The following is an 18,974-nucleotide window of genomic DNA, read 5'->3' on the forward strand; positions in this document are numbered from 1 at the left end:
ACAAAGCAAAACGACAAAAAAGCAGTGATTTTGCTTTAATGGTTCAGACATACATTACCAGGACAGGACACACACGCTGTGATCTATTGCTGGGTCTGTTCCACAGCTTTAGAGGCCACTGCTGTCTGACCCCAGGGGTTGGAGGGGGGGGGGAACAGCAATAAATCATAACTGGGCACATTCAAACTTCAACCCCCAAGTGCAGAAACCTGAATTACACACGTCTATTTGGTGAATGACAAGATGGTGGTGTGCAGGGCATCATCAAGATCAGACTGGGTCTGCAAGGTTCATTGGGCAGTTTTCCTGCTCATGACACCAGCAAGTGGATTGTGTGACAGAGTCAATGCTGTGGCCCAGCCCCAAGAACAGCAAAGAACACTTTGGGTCATCGTTAGGTGATATCCAGCACACTTCTGATTGGCTCCTGCAAAAGTTGTAGTTCTGCCACGCTGCCTCTGCCAGAGCAACTGAGACTCAGTTTTGCCAGCTCTTACACCTTGCCCAATGAGAGGCAAGAAGTATCTGGAAGCACCACCTCCTGACCCCTATTCATTGTGTGCCTGCAGAAAAGTTCTGGTTGGTCCTCTGTGCCCGGGTCCTCTGTTGCATGTGCCAAGGAGCTCCCAGCTGAGTAACTGGCTTGTCGGTAACTACAGGCTGAGCATAGGAGCTTCCTGGCCTGTGTACTACCCAGGAATGGCACATTATTAGATGATGATCACTAGTATCTCTTAACTTTGAGCAGGGTGCGGGTGTCTCATTAACTTGGCATCAAGAACCCTCCATTTGAGCTCCTCTGGGTGGACCTGTTGGCATGAGGAAGGAGGGTGCAAGAGAATGGTGTGAGTCATTCTAGCTGCTGCTCCTAGAAAATTTGGTTCTGTGTCTTTAAGAAACCCTGATTGCTGTGAAGGACAGCCTCCAGCAGCTCTTGAGCGGAGACCCCAGGGGTGATCTGTCAGGGTTATTGAGGCTGTCTTCTCCCACCTGCGCACAATGCAAGGCTATGGGAATTGTGCTTTGCCAAGAGTGAGCAACCCAGAGGTGAGTCTCCAAGCATGAAGGGGCTGGACTTGATGGAAACATGAACTCGCCACCTGGAAGAGCTTCATTGTCTTTGCCTTCAAGTGGCCTTGATGCTGTCGCTGTGCCAAGTGAGAAAAATGCAGCACACCAGCGAAGTCTGTCCTGGCCGAGCACAGGCCTTGGCTCCCCTGCTCTCCTTGCCTCTGGGCCTCTGTAATTGTGCTGATCTGGTGGTATCCCTGCTGCAGCTTCCTGCCTGCACTTTGGCCAACAAACTGGCTGTTCCTCAGATCATAGCAAGGATGAAACCAGCCTCACGTCCTCCAGAAGAGGCTGCTTTTCGGTGAGGTCCATCTTCTGCCACAAGCCCCAGTAGGTCCAGCTTAAATTGGCACAGGGACTCGGGGTTCTAGGGTTGGCTTCCAGTGCCTGTGTTACAAACAACAAGCTGGGTTTCGTGAACTGGAAGGGTGTGGATGCACTTGAGAGCATCCCTGCAAACAGCTGAATTTGGCTGTGGAAGCAAAGGATCAATTTGGGAAGCAGGCAGCTGTTGTTCTCCCTGAGCCCCCTTGGCACATACAGACACACATTCCCTGGTGGCTCATATGTCATCTGGGCATCATGATACACCAGCATATCCACTTCAACTGGCTGCGAGATCGGTTTGTGCTGCAATCAGCAGATGCTTATCTGTTAAGCCGTGAAACTGGACAAGCCTCATCATCTACGCTCTGCACTCCACAATGGGGCTTGAAAGTTTATCTCCTGGCATGGCAGGCATAGTGGAGAGGGCTGAGGGCTGTGCATTTTTGAATTCCCCAAGAGGAGGAAGGAGGGTGGGTACCAGGGCATCTGCAGCTCCCATTTGTCTTGACACAAATCCCTCTTGCCTTAAGATGCCAGCATTATGCTGTAATAGATGGAGGCTGCAGCTTGCTACAGACTCATCCCAGGAATGCACGAGAAGATTTTGTCCCCCTCTGATCTGTTTGGCAAGGAAACAGGCTTTAAACTAAGGCCCAGACCACCTCTCTTGGTGGCTGTAAAGAAATGCAGCATTCCCTTCGCCCATGGCTACTGCGGTGTCTCAGGCTGTGGAGAGTCAGTGTGCTTGATGGATTAGAGGGCTGGGCTGAGCTCTGGCCTGTGGTCCCACCTAACTGGTCTCAGCTGCAAGTTGCCACCTCTCAGCCTCCGGTTCAATGTCACTGACAGGCATGTTTCGATAGCAAACACGGTAAGGACTGCGGCACATTTGCAAAGTGAATGGAGCAACACGATTTGAATGGTGTAGGGCTGGGAGAGAGAAGCTGCTGTTCCTGCCCCACCCTGGCTTTCTCACCCTGAGAAGGAGAGGAGAGGGGGGCTGTTTTTTGGGGGGGAGGGGATGCAACCCTCTGGGTTTAGCTAACTGGGTGCCAACAGCAGGTGCCCAGTCTTCCAAGCAGCAACACCAAGTGGCTGACCAGCCATGGTGAGGAAGGTAAGGTAAACTGGACAGTGGGCCCCCAAAGTTTCTGAGGCCCAAAAACCTCAATAGGGTACAAAGGGTGGGTAAGCCTTGGGGGGGAGCCGGTGTTGAAGGGGACCCCAGAGATTGAACTAACTCCCTGTCACTGCTACAAGGGCATTCAGGCACCAGAGTGCCACCACTAGGGGAAACACAGAAGTTGGGCCCAGCACTTGGCAGAGACCTTCTGGTTTAATGCACAACAGTGCAAGAAGCAGTCTGAGCAGCGTGCCTTTTCCCACTGGCACAAAGAGGCCTCCCCAGTTCACAAGGGGACGTACCATAGGATGGGTTTAGCTGCTCAATTCGGTCCTGCTCCTGCCTGGCTTCAAAGCAGTGGTTTGTCACCCTTGCCGGCCATGGAGGGAGCTCTTCCTCATGAGAATGCACAAAGTTGCAGGAGGAGAAGCGTGCAGCTGCCCTGATGCTGAGCCAGGCCAAGCCTGTGTGCTAAGAAGACCAAAACCCAAAGCAGCAGCTGGGAGTTAAGGCCACTGGGAAGAAAATGTGCTTTTCGGAAGTGAGGGCTGGTTCCACCCTTTCCCAGCAGCTCCTCCTGGCAGCCGGACCTTTGGCTTCACCACATATCCTGGAAGTGTTGTAGAAATGGTTCTGAGTTCCTCCCGGGTTCCTTTGGTATAACAGGGTTCCTTTCCCTGGCTGAGACGCTGCCTCCCATCACCCCAGCATTGCTCAAGGCACGTGGCTGAAGAGGGGGAACTTTTTCTCTATTGCTCTGTGCTTCAAGCCACTCTCCCTCTCCCATTTCTACTTGTCCCCAGCAAGGTAGCCTCTTGTTAGTGTGTCCATCACAACTGGCTTTGTTGAGAAGGTAGCAGCAGAAGGTTCAAAAGTGCCTAAAGGAAACAGGGCCGCAGCCGTCTCCCCTAGACGTGGCATCTGCTGCTTGGTGTTGATGGCAATGCAAAGAAGGTTCCTGATGGGCAAACGTAACTCATGGCCAGGGGCTAAGCAAAATGATTTTAACACAACCAGCAAGACTGGCAAATGTCTTGACCTGGGAGGGAGGGGGGGAGGCAGAGGAGGAGGCAGAATGAATGTCTCTTAAGGTCACAAATTGCTTGGAATTTGTGGTTAGTGCAAGAGTGAGTGTTGGCATCTTGGTCTGGCTTCTGGCTCTCATTATTCTTCTTTCGGCTTCTCCACAGTAAGGAAAGTGTCTGCTTTGCTGGCCTGGAGCTCCGAGTCACTGAGGTGCTTCTTCTCCCGGCCCTGCTCACCTTTTGACCTTGTCCAGGATGGGGAGCGCAGGTAGCCGGCCCGGGGGTGGGGGTGGGGGTGCAGACCTATGCCGAGAAAAAAAAAGGCAGGTCAGGACCTGACCAGCACACCTGGCTGCTTCTTCACACCTACAGACCTTTCGTTAGGACTGCCATATGTCCGGAATTTCCCGGATATATCTGGGGATTTTTCCGCCAAAAATAGCATCCAGGCAGAATTTTCAGAAATCGTTTAGAATGTCTGGGGAAATCTGGGTGTATAGCATTGTAAGTGTTGTAAGTGTTGGGTTTTTTGGGGGGGCAAATTTCCTATTTAAAAAAAGCTCAAAACTTTCTTTCTTTCTTTCTTTCTTTCTTTCTTTCTTTCTTTCTTTCTTTCTTTCTTTCTTTCTTTCTTTCTTGGAGATTTTGCAAAAATCAGGGCTGAGCCACACTTTGGTCTGCCTGTATTTTGATTGCATTGTGTACCAATTAATTCCCCCAGGTCTAAGAGTTTCCCCATTGTTCTGTGCCTGTGCCTTGGGAAAAATTGATTTTACCCATTGACTCAGAAGCTCGGTAAGCAACATCTCTCTTCAGATTTTCCATGCATCTGAGAAGATCCAGTTCAGTGGGTAAGAACTGGTTTTCGCAAGGCACAGCTGCAGAACAATGAGAAAACTTCTTGGACCCTGGGGAATTACCGTATTTTTCCATGTATAAGACACCCCCTATTTTGGGGGACTCCAAATTAAGAAAATGGAAAATGGCAGCCAATCGCCAGCAGCCCTCCTCACAGCCACCAATCACCAGCACTATCGCTGCTGAGAATCTCCTGCTAACAGCTGCAACCAATCGCCCAACCCCACTCTGCACTACCCATGTATAAGATGAGGGATAATTTTAAAGCTAATTTTTTAATTAAAGACCCTCCTCTTATAGACGGAAAAGTACAGTAATCAGGGCACAATGCAATCAAAATACAAGTCAAACTTAAGTGTGGATGAGCCCTTAATTTATGATCCATCTTTCCACATACTGGGGGATGTCAAAGGCAGCCATCTGAAGCAATGTGCAATAAAAACCAAACAGATTTCCAAAACAGATAAAACAACAACAGAGCAGAAGAGAAGCAGATTAAAACAGTAGCCAACTTAAAATTCTCAGTGAGAAAAACAAAGTCCTCCCACTCCAGCGAGGGGCAGCTAGTCATGTGCAATGCCAGCTCCCAGCTGTGGCCACATCAAAGGACACACCCAGCTAGTTCAGTGGGGCCTTCATGAGCAGCTCACATGGGTCTCCCTTGCTGAATTTGCGGCATATGCATCCAATACATTTTGCAAGGCCTGCTCAAAATAAAATGAGCTCCCTTTCCAGACGCAGCCTCCCAGTGAAAGAGGAAGGACTTTGAGCCCCGCATTTTCTATGAAGAGGTAGAACAGAGGTGTGGGATCCACTGGGTGTTTTTGGCAGATCCCCTGGGAGTCTGCTTGCCTCATTCTGTGTGATCCACACACATGATGGCCAATAATAACAAATCAAAAAGCCGACCTGCAGCCTGGATTTCCCTCCCTGCCTCTTCTTGTCTGCTGAGAGTGCAGGGAACTCTCCTCGTTAATTCCACTCACACTTTCCCACCAAGGAGGCTGATCTGCATTTCCACTCCATCTGTGTCACTGGGATGCAGCTGCTGCCTCCGCAAACACCATCGCAGACACCCTCTTCATACCCCTCTCAGCACAGCTGCTCATCGTGCCATTGCTCTGGGAGGGGCAGGAGAAGAGCAATATGCAAGAGGGCCTGGAATCATGGGGTGTGAGGAGCCCTCCCTACACACACACACACACAGAGAGAGAGAGAGGGAGCGCACAAGCCCTCCCTAGAGCGATAGCTTGCGCATCATCCTCAAGCAGATAATGAGGACATCATCACTCAGAGGAGAACCAGCTTGCCCCAGGGAGAAGCTTGATATTTTCCACAATCAAAGAGAACATACTCTAAGCCAAAGTGTCTCCCTTTCTGAGACACCTGTCAAATGCTATCTGTTTTCTGAGACTCTTGGCACAGCTGGGCTGCTTAATGAGGCGCACACCCACCCCTACCGGCATGCTTGATTAAGCAGATTTCACACTGTCACTCCATGCTTAGGTTCCTTATCATCACAGGTGGGGTTGATTGGCTCAGGTGACCTTTCTGCCGCAGCAGCTCTGCCTGGGGTGATGTGCAAGCCCAACAAGGCAGTTGCCAGGCACTCTCCCCCCCCCCCCCGCCACTGCCCTGGTCTTTGTGCCCTAGATCTTGGCTAGCTGCTTAAAAGCATCTTACTCTGTTTGCAATCCTGTTCCCACTTAACTGGGAGTAAGCACCATAGAACTCACTGGGACTTACCTCTGGCTATAGAGATGGATAAGATTGTGCTGCAAGAATTGGGCCTCACAGACTCACTCTTGTGCACTGAACATCAACAGTTTTTTAAAAAAGTAATTTTCAGAATAAGATGCATGACGAAAAAGAAAAAAGAAATTGGGGCACCTGAGTACAAAAACATACTTTGCGGAGCCGTAAGGCACCATACAGAGTTGCCATTTTGCAACTGAATATGCATCAAGTTGGAAGGCAACAGATCTCAGGGCATACATCTGACGCTTAGGCCCTTTGTGGCATCATGTCTGAACTGCTTCTTGTTAAACTTAAAGCCTGGGGAGGGGGACAACAGACCAGAATTATATTGAAATCAATAAAATCCTACTGAATGGGGTAACAACATTAATCCCATCCAGCAGGATCTATGGTATAAAAAGGAAAGCATTCTAAGAAGCTGCAGAAACGGCAACTTTGCTTGTGGTTAGAAAATTTTCTAGGATCAAAACTGGAGAGCAGAGTCGCCTCTCCAGATATGCGTCTCCTAAGTAATCTCAAACTTGCAAGTGAGATTACTAGAGGGTGGGGTGGGTGGAAAGGTGTCAGCTGACACAGACAGAGAGAGACACATACACATCCCAGTATAAGGCACTTGCTTAGCTGCTTTGCAAAGCCAATTTATGTGACACTGCCTCTCCCCACATGCCTAGCAGGATGAGTGCCACATTGATCATTAGATCTGCAGCTGTTGCCTCAACCCTGCAGTCTTGTCTTGCACTCTTTTGTCAAGGATGATAAGAGTTGTAGTCCAGCAACATTTCAAGGGCCACAGCTTGCTGATCCCTCTTTTGAATCCCAACATGTTTCTCCCCCCAGCCTTTGGAGCTATCTTAGATCTATGCAGTTGGAATTGACTAATTAGTTCATCCATTTTAAAGCTTGCATAATTAATTGGTTTAAGATTAAATTGGGCAACCACACTTACCAGCAGGGGATTCATTGCCTGTGTTCTCATCGTCGGAGTCAGCAAAGACCTCCGCCAGCTCCTGGTCAGACATGTCTGTAAGCTCAGTTAGGTCCAGCAGGTCAAAGTGCACCTCAAGGGAGGAGACACTGCTCAAAGGTTCTATGGAGACAAGATGTCATTGAGAACCATGACCAGTTATGCAGTGTGGTAACAGATGAGAAGGCCCTCTAATAGGGTCAGTTGTCCTGGACTCAGACATGCCCTCCCCACACTGCAGATGGTCTGCAGACTGAGGCCTGAGAGGGAACACTGGTGAGTTAATGGCAGAGGCAAGATTTGAGCCAGGGAACTTCCTGATTCCGTAGCTCAGCCTTTTAGCCTCTGCACTTTAAATGATGGGCCTTTCTGCAGCTCCCAGGAGATGCAGCTGTAAGGGAGTCCAAGTCCCCTGTCCTCATAGGGTCTCAGGGGGAGTTGCTGAGCTGGGCTAGGGGCCCAGAAAGGTCTTTGCCTTCTCCTGCAGCCAGCAGAGAGCCAACTCCTTCCTTCCAGGTTTTACTTACGCCTGCGCTCCACAACCTGCAGCAGCCCGGAAGTGGGGATTGGGATCCCTCCTTCTTCCTCAGCAGGGGGGCTGTGGGGCTCTTCCACCAGTCCATGTATGGGTACAATAATGGGGGCCAGCCGCTCTGGTGTTTGGGCCCCTTTAATCAGCTCTGAAACGACAAAGGGTTGCATCTGCTTACAGGAGACATGGTAGGAGAGCAGAGGGAGAATCACTACACAGGCCTGATCAGACCCACCCAGCATCAGCATCAGCATCCCATTCAGTCAGGCTTGGTGGCCAACAGGTAGGAGAGGCCAGTGTCCCATCCAAGCCCCACCCCCTCCAATTGGCATGAAGGAAGCTGAGTGGGACTGCCCTTTGTTTCTGCAGTGAATTCTGGGAACAGACCCCTAAACTGACCACCAGCCTGGATGGCTACTAGCCATGATGGTTCTGCCTCAATAGTCTGAGGCTGTAATGCTTCTGAAGACCACTTGCTGGAACCACAGGAGGAGAGAGTGCTATTGCACTCAGGTTCTGCTTGAGGGTTTCCCACCTTGGCCACTGTGAGAACAGGATGCTGGACTAGGTGGGCCACTGGCCTGTTCCAGCAGGCTTTTCTAATGATTCTCTGTTCTTAAACTCCAGCTCCTTATCTAGGCAGCTCCTGCAACTTATTCATGGCAGATGAGAAACCAAGGAACAACTTCCACCACCACCCCCCCCCCCCGCTTCTACCAAAGCTCAGACATTGGGTCACCGTTCAGCTGAGCTACAGCATTCCTCTTTTCTTTGGCTCTCCATTTTTGCATTTCTTCACCCTCCTGTACTAAATTTGGCTGCAAGGATTAATCCTGCCTGCTGCGTCAACCACGTCTAGCTGCAACTTGGCTGTCTCCCCTGTGTGTGTGTTTTATCCCCTCCTTGCATCCAGCACAGACTGGCACCATGTCAAAAGCGTCTCCCACGGTTCTTCCACTTAAACTTCAGCTTAAGATATTTGCTGTTGCTCTTCCTGCAGGTTCCTCCTGCAGCCTCACTCCTTAATAGCTTTCTGTTCGGCTCCAAGCCCTTAACCAAGCCTCTGCCAACCAAAGGCTTTACAAATTCATGGATGGTAAGTCTGTCAGTGACTACTAGCCACGATTGCAATGCTCTGCCTCCACAGTCAGAGGCAACCTGCTTCTGAACAGCAGTTACTAGGAATCAAAAGTGAGGATAGGGCTCTTGGGATCAGCTCCTGTTTGAGGGTTCCCCACTGGCATCTGGGTAGCTACCATGAGAAAAGGACGCCTGGCTATACATCCATACATATAAAATTTCATATGGAAATCTGCGCCCTCTTTTTTACGTAATTGGAATGCCAACCTGCGATACCCCTGTGGTCTTTGTCCTCTCATCTTCCCTTCCCATTTCCCTCTTTACGTGGCTCCCATTCAGGTCAAGCCAAGCCAAGCCACACAGATGTACTTCTGCGGGCTTATGGTCTTAGAATCATATAATTGTAGAGTTGGAAGGGACCCGGAGGATCGTCTAAGTCCCACCCCCTGCAATGCAGGAATAGGCAGCTGTCCTATACTAAGGTTACCCGATTTTTTTAAAATGAATCCGGGGACACTTATTGTTTGCTATGTACATGTGAATGCTGAGAAAGCTGTAAATCCAGGGACTGTTCCCGGGAAATGGGGACATCTGGTAACCTTATCCTATACAGGGATAGAACCTGCAGCCTTGGCATTATCAGCACCACGCTCTAACCAACTGAGATATCCAGGCTTCAAAGCATCATTGTGCAGCTTTCTTCTAGGATGGGCACCCCAAACTGGAAAAGGGGGTAAATGAGCAAAGCTGTACAATCTGCAGCAAGAGGCTCTTTGCAGCTGTGAGGCTGTTAACAAAGGGGCTGTGTTTGCAAAGGCAGACACCTGATACACCCCTCCCTGCCCCTGTTTCCTTCCTTCTCCTTGCCCTTCCTTCTGTTTGCTCAGCCTTGGATGAAGAGCTCATCCAGGAAAGGGGGAGGGAGCCTTGTCTCCCCTTTTCCCAGTACTAAGCACCCCCTGCCTCATAACTCATACCAATGACAAACTTAGTTGGTCTCTAAGGTGCTACTGGAAGTAATTTTAAAATTTTATTTTACCCAGAGAGGTGTGGGACAAAGCAGGAAGAGCAGCAGCTGGCTTTGCCTGAAGAGCGGCAAGGGAAGAAAGGTTGGCACTTTCTCCCAGGGCAATTTACAGATGGGTACCAAGAACCTGGGGCTCCTGCTAAGGAACTAGCTGCTGCTGGGAGTTGCAATGACAAAAGACTGGTCTGTTTCAGAGCAGGCCGGCAGGCAGACCCAGAACAAAGACTGGTCTGTCAGGAGGAAGGAGGATGCCACCAAAGCTACTGTCCTGACTGTGAGCCATGGGCTGTGTGCACTCAGATGTCTCCCCACTGACCCCCTACTCCATGGCCATCAGTTTTGTACCCAAGGGGTGGAAGACATGCCAGCAGCCTTGGCTTCTGTATGTGCAGGTAATCCCAGCAATGCAATTGCACAAGAGTCTAGAACAGTTACACCATGAGAGACTCTGAGCCAGCAGCCTTCCCCAACCTGATTCCCTCCAGCTGTTTTGGTGTATGATTCCCATCAGCAGCACTGGCTGGGGATGATGAGAACTGTGGTCCAAAACAGCTGGAGGGCACCAGGTTGGGGGAGGCTGCTGTAGCAAATCCTATTCTTTGGTGTTTCCTGTAGGTCATAGCTCAGGTCTCCCCAGATGCTCTGATGAGACGTTCACTTTGCCCAGTGTTGGCAGCTAAGTCAGGGGCTTGTTGTGGTACACATGACCCTCCCCAGGTGCCAGGGCTTTGCATGTGTGCCCCCCTCTATCTTTACATCATGGCTGGTGCCAGAATGGCTGTGTCTGCACAGTCCACTCATATAATGGGCTCAGCTAGAGAGACACAGAAAAGCAGAACCTCTGAGCTTGGGAAATCACTCTCCGCCTCGTCCATTGTGCCAAGGCCACACACAGGCACTGCCCCATCACAGTACCAGCTATCAGGCAACTGACACCCTGCAACAGGGGCACATGAGGTTTGTGCCATGAATGATTGGCAGGCTGGGTCCTACCCACTTATTAACAGGCAGGATGTTGGTGTTGTTACCCTGAACATAAATGCAAATCCCCACTAGCTAAGCATGCATGTTGATGTGCTGGGAAGACCCATGGTCAACACTGCTGTCATTTTTCACATTACTCTCCCCCACAAAACTACCCTCCTCCAGCACTTGTGTCCTGAATTTGAGTCCTCCAGCGTACCCTTACATGATTGCAAGTGTGCGTTTATGTATGCACTTCTAGAATTTTACTGTGGCATCCCTGCACATCACACTGGAAAAAACAAAGTGCTCTTTAATTTCCATGCCTCCTCCTCTCATCCACAGACGTGCAGCAGCAGTGCAATGTGCCCAGCAGGAGGAGGGTGGGGGAGTTGGGCATTGATTCCCAATAGAGATGTTCTAGCAGCACTGAATGAAGCGAGGGGCAATATTCCCTAATGGACTGGAGCTAAGGGGAAAGGGAGCCCATAGCCCTCGCTTGCTCCAGGGGCAATGAACCTATTAGCAGTGAGCAGAGAGAGCAAGAGGTCTCCATTTAGCCAGCTCAAAGCAAGGGCAGTGAAAGGGGGAATTTCAGTGAGATCAACATCTTCTTTTCCTGAGCTGCTGACAACATCTGGGGTTTGAGAATTCCTCCCAAACTACGTTGTGAGCAATCAAGCCATGGATCCAAGCTGCTGCTGCTGCTGCTGCTGCTTCATCATCATCTTTGCCAGTTCTGCAGTCAGCATGCCCTGTATTTGATTGGGATGATGGGGCCCTGGGGAATACATGGACTAGTGTGGGTAAAAATCTGGTTCTTTCTCAAACTAAGAGTCATGAAAGGGCTTTGGGGGTGCAGCACTGCCAGCAGGGGTGATGCTCATTTCAAAGGAGGCCCCTCAACATCCAAGAGCACACAACCATCCACTGTCCTTTTCCAACAACAGAGACAGAACAAACATGCTTTTCTCCTAGCCCAAACAGAGCTGTTTACTTAACTGTGTCTGGATTCTGTCCAAGCTCTTTGCATTCATCCAACCCATTCTACAGGTTGCAGAACTCCTTGCTGAGTCAGAATTGCCTGTTTAACCTGCAGCAGCTCTTGGTAATCAGCAGCTTCCACCTTACAAACAGCTCCAGTAGGGTATGCTTTTTTCCTCCAAAAAGATAAGTACCAGAGCTATGGTTTGTCTTGAAAAAACCGCCACCCCCCCATTGGTTTGTTGATTTTGTTGGTTAATTTCCTGCATGCATATGTAGTCTGCTTTCCTGGTAAAGTGGCCACCAATGAAACCATTTAAAATCATCTTAACAACCAATAAAAACCAATCTAAGTAAAGTTACGACAGATGTTTAACCAGCTAAGTATTTGGTAATTTGCTGCATCCCAGTGATAAACAAAATATACTCTGCACATGTTCAGAGGTGCTGAACATGTTCCTCATTCTGTAATATGGGAACAATTTTCTGGGCACATCTGGAATTTTAGGGGAGTGCCAATGCCTCTGATCTCTTCTCTCCCTAGAACACCCCCATCCCAAGAGAAAAAAAGAGTGAAAATCGTGCATGTGTGCGCACACACACAGACACACATATGCGTTCTGCTTTTCCAAAGGATCTAAATAAAATACTTAATCTGAGCCTTCAAAACACATAGAAGTGAAAGAGGATGTGGGAAAGAGCAAAATTCTTCCAACTTCCTCCTTTAGTGCTATAGCTATACACAGTACTTTTCAAGGGGGAGAAAGTAGGGCCACCCCCTTCACAACTTCACGGGCAATAAGACAGTGAATGGGGGCGGGTAGGCTAAAAGCCTTTGTGGACACCCAAGCAAGACCTCAAGGGCGCCATTGTGCCCACAGGTGCCAAGTTGCCAACTCCTGCCTTGTGTATGTGTATTATTATATAGATTCCACATGTTATTCCAGTCTGGGGGAAAGGAAAACAATTCCCCCCAACTCTTCTTACTGAGCAGAAGCTGCCAGTTTGAGCCAGTATCCTCTTTTCTTCTTTACAGTATTGACTCATCCTTAAGCCTTGGTTCCTTTTTCACTGACATGCTTTTGATTGGCTCAAAACAAACACAGTAGTCCAGACTCAGGAGGTCACTAGTAACAGCCACATCTAAATGTCAGATTTATTTCTCTAAAGGAGGATGTGCACTGTTAATAAGGAAATTTTCGGGTCATTCCTGCCACGCGGGGGGGGGGGGAGGAAAGAAGGGAGATGCTGCGTTAAAGGATCTTATTTCTGGTTGCTCCCCAATGGAGCACCATAATGCAAAAAATCATTCCTTCATAGTGTGTTTCTATCTTTAACAAAAGAGTTTTAGATAAGGTTTTATATTCTCGTGTGCCTGCTGCTTTTATGATCTCTTCTGCTTCCTCTGAAATGAATGCATATCCTTCCCCATCTACCCCACCAGTCTCCATCTCCCTTCCCTCCCTCTGTTGCCTCTTCTGTGTCAGAAATGTAGGCTGCAAAGCAGGGGCAGGGACAACCAGCGGTCCTCAGGCTCATTGCAAAAAATGCTCTGCAAGCCATCAGTTCAGGCCTCTGACAAGAGGGACCTGTCCCTCCCCTGGCAGTCTGCTGGGTGGAGAGGGAGAGGAAGCAAGAGGAGGGGTGTCAGAAAGAGAGGAGGGGTGTCAGAAAAAGACAGGGGGGTGTCAAAAAGACAGAGAGAACAAAGCATGCCAGAAAGAGACAGTGGTGGGCAGGGGAGGGGGAGAAGGGGCTGCTTGAGATAGAGGTGGAGAAGAAGGGGTGCCTAAAAGTGAGAGAGAAAATAGGCAGCAGTGGAAAAAATGGATAGCAAGGAGAGAAAGAAAAGGTGGTGTCACTGCCCATTTTTGACCCTGGTCCCACCCACTGCTGTTACCTGTTTTGCCAACCAACAGTATATAAACCCTACAGATTACCCTAGGGAAGGAGGCCCTTGCCTTGAGAGAGAGAAAAAAGTTTCTTGCTGCTCCTGCCAATGAATGCCTGGACTCCTCCTGTTCAATATAGTCCTCACCTATCTGTGCCAATGTGAGGCTGGTCGGGTCTGTGCCAGCCCTTGTTTATGTAAAGTGGCACCCCAGGGCTGGACTCCAGCAGGAGAGGTTCTACTAACTACATCTACCGGTATACTAGAGCCATCCCTGGATGTTTGATGAAATGCCTCTGGCCAGATCTTGGAATCAGGTTTGAAAATGTGTGCACGTTTAAATGTTAAAATCATGCCGATGCATTATAAGGCATTAATGTTGAGCATCTGCTTGCCAGATTTAGAAATTGCATCTTTCTTCTGAGGCTCCTAAATCTGACAGCATCCCTAATGGAGAATGTTGAGAGGGAATCAAATTAGAAGAATTTGCTGGTGACTGTTGAGTTGGAAGGACTGGAGCTGTCTGGGGAGATCACCCCAGCTGCTCTGCGGTGGCTGCCCCTTTCCCCTGCAGCCCCCTCCCCAATCTACACCCTCCCCCAAAAAAGGAGGGTGTCTACCTGCTTCTCTCAACTAGCATCATCTCAGCTCCTCTCCCAGCCTGCCCCCTTCCAGCATCCTTCCTGCAGCTGAAGGAAGGGGGCTTGGAGGAGTGGGGGGAGATTCTCACAACTGCTGCTGACTCATATTACGTGAAAGGCGCTCCAGGTCACCTGGCCTGGGCTGATGGAAGCTGCGCGTTTGGTAAGGGGAATAAACGGCTGGCTGCGGATACTCAAAGCAAGAGCTGCCACCCTGCCAGGAATCAGGCCAGCCTGAGATGGAAGCCTTTCCATAAATGTGTGAGGGACGGAATCATTGGGGAGAAGGAAGGTAGCAGGGGCCTGAATGAAATTCACGCTTTGTCTCTCCAATATTCTTCAGCACCCCTTCCCGCCCCCTGCTAGTGGCCAAGAGAGTTGGGGTAAAAGAGCAAGACACGCATCTATCAGCAGCTCAAGCCCAGGGGAGGGTGCTGATTGAGTTTATTCAGCGAAAAGAGGAAAGAACTCTGCACATGCTCAATGGCGCTCTTGCACGAGGCCTATAATTAAAAGCAAGCAAAGCCCGGCGGGGTCCTGGGCCAACTCGCCTCCTCCTGAGCCCTTGAGAAGCACAAAGGGACCCTCGTTGCGGGTTCCGATGATGGGCCTGTCTCAGCATCTTCCCAGCGGCAGGGCAGCAGCGAGGAGGCGCTTCCCTCCGGCCGCGGAGAACCAGCCTGCCTGCGGGCTTGCCCTGGTCAGGGGAAGCTGGTCAGGGCATCGGGCTGCTGGGCTGCCTTTCCTCGCCTGCTGGGCTCCAGATGTGGAACGGGGGCGATACCCTCGAGGGGTGCCACAGCTGGGGCAGCTGAGAGACCTTATGCCTGCTTCTAGGAGGGATGGGAAAGAGATCTTTCTCCAGCCTGGAGCAAAGTGGAGAGCGGGTAGCCTACTTGCCGTGGACAAGACCCCTGGAATTGCTGCCTCCCTCCCGCTCCACTAAAAGCAGCCGGCCAGGCTACTTGCAGCCCCACGTGCCAAGCAGGCGCCCCACAAGGCAGCCAGCTCCATCGGCCCCTCCAAGCACGCCTCGCCCCGGAGCCTCTTGAAAAGCAGCAATGAACAAACGTGCCCAAACGCGACCTCCCCACCGCGCCCACGGCAGCCACACCCTCCCCAGCCCAGAGGTCCAGACTCCACTCCAGGAGCATTCCGGTCACACCCCACTGCGCGCCCCATCCATCCTCCGCCGACACACTCCACGGCGCCTCGCCTAAGTTGGGGGCGCGCGGTGGGGATCCCCAAGGCGCCCTCCGCCCGAGTCACCACCAACTAAGACGGATGCCCCCCTAGCCACCAGCCGGGTGATGGTCAATCCACTTGGGGACCCTTCCTGGCCAGCGCGGGGACGGAGAGGATAGCGCCCCGTCCAACTGCCCCCTCAGAGCGTCCGTGGCGCCCTCCTGCCCGTCCAGGCAGCTCCTGCGCAGCAGCGCCCGCTGCAGGCGAGACAGAGCCCCTCACCACGGCATCGGGGCGGCGGCCCCACTTGCTCCAGTGATCCGCCAAGGGAGGGGGGGGCTCCCGCTGGGGTAGCGTCCTCCGTCGCGAGCGGCGCACTTACCCGGGGTGGCGGCCCCTCCCGGCCCCTCCATGCGTCCGGGCTGCTGCAGCCGCTGCGCTCGATCGCTCCTCCGCCTGACGAGCCGCCGCCGCCGCCTCCGTGCGCGCCGCTCTGGTCACTGCACCAGCCGCGCCAGCAGCCCGAGCGCTCATCGCCGGGGAGGAGCAGGAGCGGGCCCGGCTGGCCGGTTCGGGCGGGGGGCGAGGCAGAAAGGCAGGCACAGCAGAGCAGCGGCGGCCGCGGCAGCCCCCCACCTCGGCCGTCGAGGAGCGCCACTAGGCACTGGCCGAGGGGAGGGGGCGGGGCGGGGTGCGCGGGAGGCGGCCGCGCCAGCGAGAGAATGGCCCGCCCGCCGGTCCGCACCACCGGCTCACCCAACGGGCTACTGGGCTGACTTGAGCGTTCGGCTCCCTCCAGAACCTTCCCCGACCGCCTTGCGAAATCTGAGCCCTGGAACGTCGAAAAGGGAGCGCCTCTGAGCACATGCAGAGTTCCCGGCGCAATCCGCACCCCGCTGAAGTCAGAGGAAGAGACCTTCTGGGTGGCAGACTTGCAGCGGGGCAGCTGGACCCATGGCCAGGGAGGAGCAGAGACAGAGGGTTCCTTCAGAGAGGCGGGAAGAGGGACGGGTGCTGCGAGGCCTTCACTCCCTGCTTGTGAGGACCCCGGAGACAGCATTGGGGGAAGACAGCCCTTGGTCTGACCCACAACCTTAGCCTTGTTTTGACATTCTTAAGGGGAAGTCTGTTGCTAAGAACGAAAAACCTCCAGTTTCAGGGTCAGTCTACCAGAGCATTTCAGTTGCTGGGTGGGGCAACAGCAGAGGAGGGCTGGAAGTTGTGGGTTTGAGGGTGGAATGAAGACGATGCCTGTGGGCATCAGACTGAGCACTGCAAGAAATTAATAGAGAATAAGGCTATCCAGGACTGCTGATCATGATGCAGGATCAGATGCAGTTGATAGGAGTCACAGGTGGAGAGACAGCTCCTGTTGTACTTACAGTATGTTCCACTTCCGGGCTTCCCACTGGGGCACTTGGCTGGCCACTGTGAGAACAGGATGTGGGAGTAGATGGGCCTTTGATCTCATCCAGCAAGGCTCTTATTACGAATTTACTGCACCCCCAATAAATATTTGGGTTCCCTAGGACAGCACCACTTCTCTGCGTAGACATTAAGAACTGTCTGTCTCCCATCAGGCTCAGTATCCCTGGGGAACCAGCAAGCCCAGATGGAGATTTGCTTTTCTTTCCCCGCCCCTGGAAGACCCACAGAGAAGCTTTTCTCATCAGTCCTGCTTTGCACCTCCCATGTCCCCAGCGGGGAGTGGAGGGAAGTTGGCATCTCTGCCACCTGAGCTGCACTAGGCTTTTATTCCAGTCTCCAGCTGCAAAACCTCCATTTTCTTTATCCCACCCCACTCTACTCCACCCCACCCCCAAGCAAGAGCTTCTAAAAACAGATCCAGGTGCAAATCCAAGCGGAAAGCCCCAATTAAGCAATGCCAACAAGAGAAACCCCGTGGCTGTTGTCTTCCTGGAACAAGGTATCCATGCAGGACCGAAGCAGAAGGCAGAAGTCTAAACACTGCTCTAGCAGGCTCAGGGTGAAAGCGAACAGTGGGAATCAATGTTCCATAGGCAATGCATAGCACCCTAAACTAGGCAACTGGGTCCAATGCTTCCTGGAATCCAGCCCCTGTCAGAAATCCTTTAGTTCCACCATAAAATAAATACAAATTAAATAACTAAATAAAATAATGGTTGATTAGTTGACCCTGCAGGTACACTCTGCACACTGTCAGAAGTGCTCTCTACATCATTGTCAACTATAGCTGTGTGAAGCAGCAGGTCACCCTTTTTCACTGGTGGGGTCATTTGCTTGCTTACCCGTTTCCTTCCTTCTCACCACATGAATCTCAACAAATGTCACTCGCTTAGGGTCAAGACCAGGCATCCCCAAACTTCGGCCCTCCAGATGTTTTCGACTACAGTTCCCATCATCCCTGACCACTGGTCCTGTTAGCTAGGGATCATGGGAGTTGTAGGCCAAAACATCTGGAGGGCCGCAGTTTGGGGATGCCTGGTCAAGACCAGCCTCCCCCAGCTTGGATCCTCTAGTCTAGATATTTTGACCTGCAACTCCTGTCAACTCCAGCCAGCACAGCTGTGCTCCCATAAACCCCCAGCATCCTGCAGCTCTGCTGGCTGGAGCTGATGGGAGCTTTAATCCAGGTTGGAAAGGTTGGCTAATGCAGGAGCATTAGAGCTGCCTCTCTGGGGGTCAAAGTGGCCCATGCTGTGTACAGTACACAAATAGCTTCTACCATCAGAACCGGAGGGAACAATGCCATGATGGACAACCCCCAGTGGGCTAGGGGTGCACAGGTGGACAGAGCTGATGAAGGGAAGCCTCTTAGCCTGGGCAACCAAGCAATTTAGCTAGAGGATGGGGCTTCTGGGTAATTAACACAAGGCCATTGGGGTCAAGGCTAAATGTGAGGCCATTGTTTCAGCCTTGGAGATTAAAACAAATTTTGAGAGCTCAGCAGGCAAAGCTGAGGAGGCCTGTAATTGGACTCCACCTGCCTCTCCTCTCGTTGCCTCTGCCTGAATCACTCATCATCCTGTTTCCTGGCTCAGACACTTTCTGCTCCTCCTCCTGATTCCCCCTACCACCACCTTGGTGATAGCCCCTCCTAATCTCAGATTGGGATTGAGAAACAGGTTACCTAGTGGTTAAAGAAATGTGCTCTGCACATACCCAGAGGCATTTTCTTCATTCTCAGTGGACCTTTTTCTGGGCTGAGCTCCTCCAGCATCCCAGACTCAAATTGGTGGTTACTCAAGAGGGTGGGGAGGCATAAGGCAGGGATGGGGAATCCGTGGCCCTCCAAATGTTTCAGGATTCCAGCTCCCATCAGCCCCAGTCACACACAGTCAGTGGATAAAGGCAATGCAAGCAGGAGACAACACTGCCAGGAGGTCCCCTAGTTTTAACGCACAGTTGCAGCAAAATCAGCAATGGGCAAATATTTTCTATAAGCATTTGCAAATGGTCCAGGTAATTTCTTGATCTAAACCTCTAATGTTTTGATACCTGTCCTATTCCTGTCACTGTATTTTGTTGCAATGGCCTGTGATTAAAAGCAATAAAAACGACTT

At 51.4% G+C, this 18,974-nt stretch overlaps 1 protein-coding gene across 1 annotated transcript; it reads right to left on the reverse strand.

Moving 5' to 3' along the window:
* Window positions 1–20: 20 nt before the first annotated feature.
* Window positions 21–16,288, reverse strand: DBNDD1 (dysbindin domain containing 1). Its single transcript, XM_035118600.3, has 4 exons — window positions 15,812–16,288; window positions 7,654–7,806; window positions 7,109–7,249; window positions 21–3,849 (listed from the first exon to the last, which is right to left on the reverse strand). Exons 1-4 carry the CDS (start codon window positions 15,840–15,842, stop codon window positions 3,686–3,688), a joined length of 489 nt encoding a protein of 162 aa, XP_034974491.3. The 5' UTR covers window positions 15,843–16,288; the 3' UTR covers window positions 21–3,685.
* Window positions 16,289–18,974: the final 2,686 nt, after the last annotated feature.

This window comes from Zootoca vivipara, chromosome 6, assembly GCF_965207765.1.
Source record: "Zootoca vivipara chromosome 6, rZooViv2.hap1.1, whole genome shotgun sequence".
NCBI classification, from domain to species: domain Eukaryota; kingdom Metazoa; phylum Chordata; class Lepidosauria; order Squamata; family Lacertidae; genus Zootoca; species Zootoca vivipara.

Bases quoted from the DNA above. Each gene is read 5' to 3' on its own strand.
- DBNDD1 (XM_035118600.3), bottom strand. From the start codon at position 15,842: ATGGAGGGGCCGGGAGGGGCCGCCACCCCGG. The intron at 7,250-7,653 runs GTAAGTAAAACC...TTGTCTCCATAG, and splicing joins GCAGGTTGTGGAGCGCAGGC to AACCTTTGAGCAGTGTCTCC. The intron at 3,850-7,108 runs GTAAGTGTGGTT...TTCTCGGCATAG, and splicing joins AGGCAATGAATCCCCTGCTG to GTCTGCACCCCCACCCCCAC.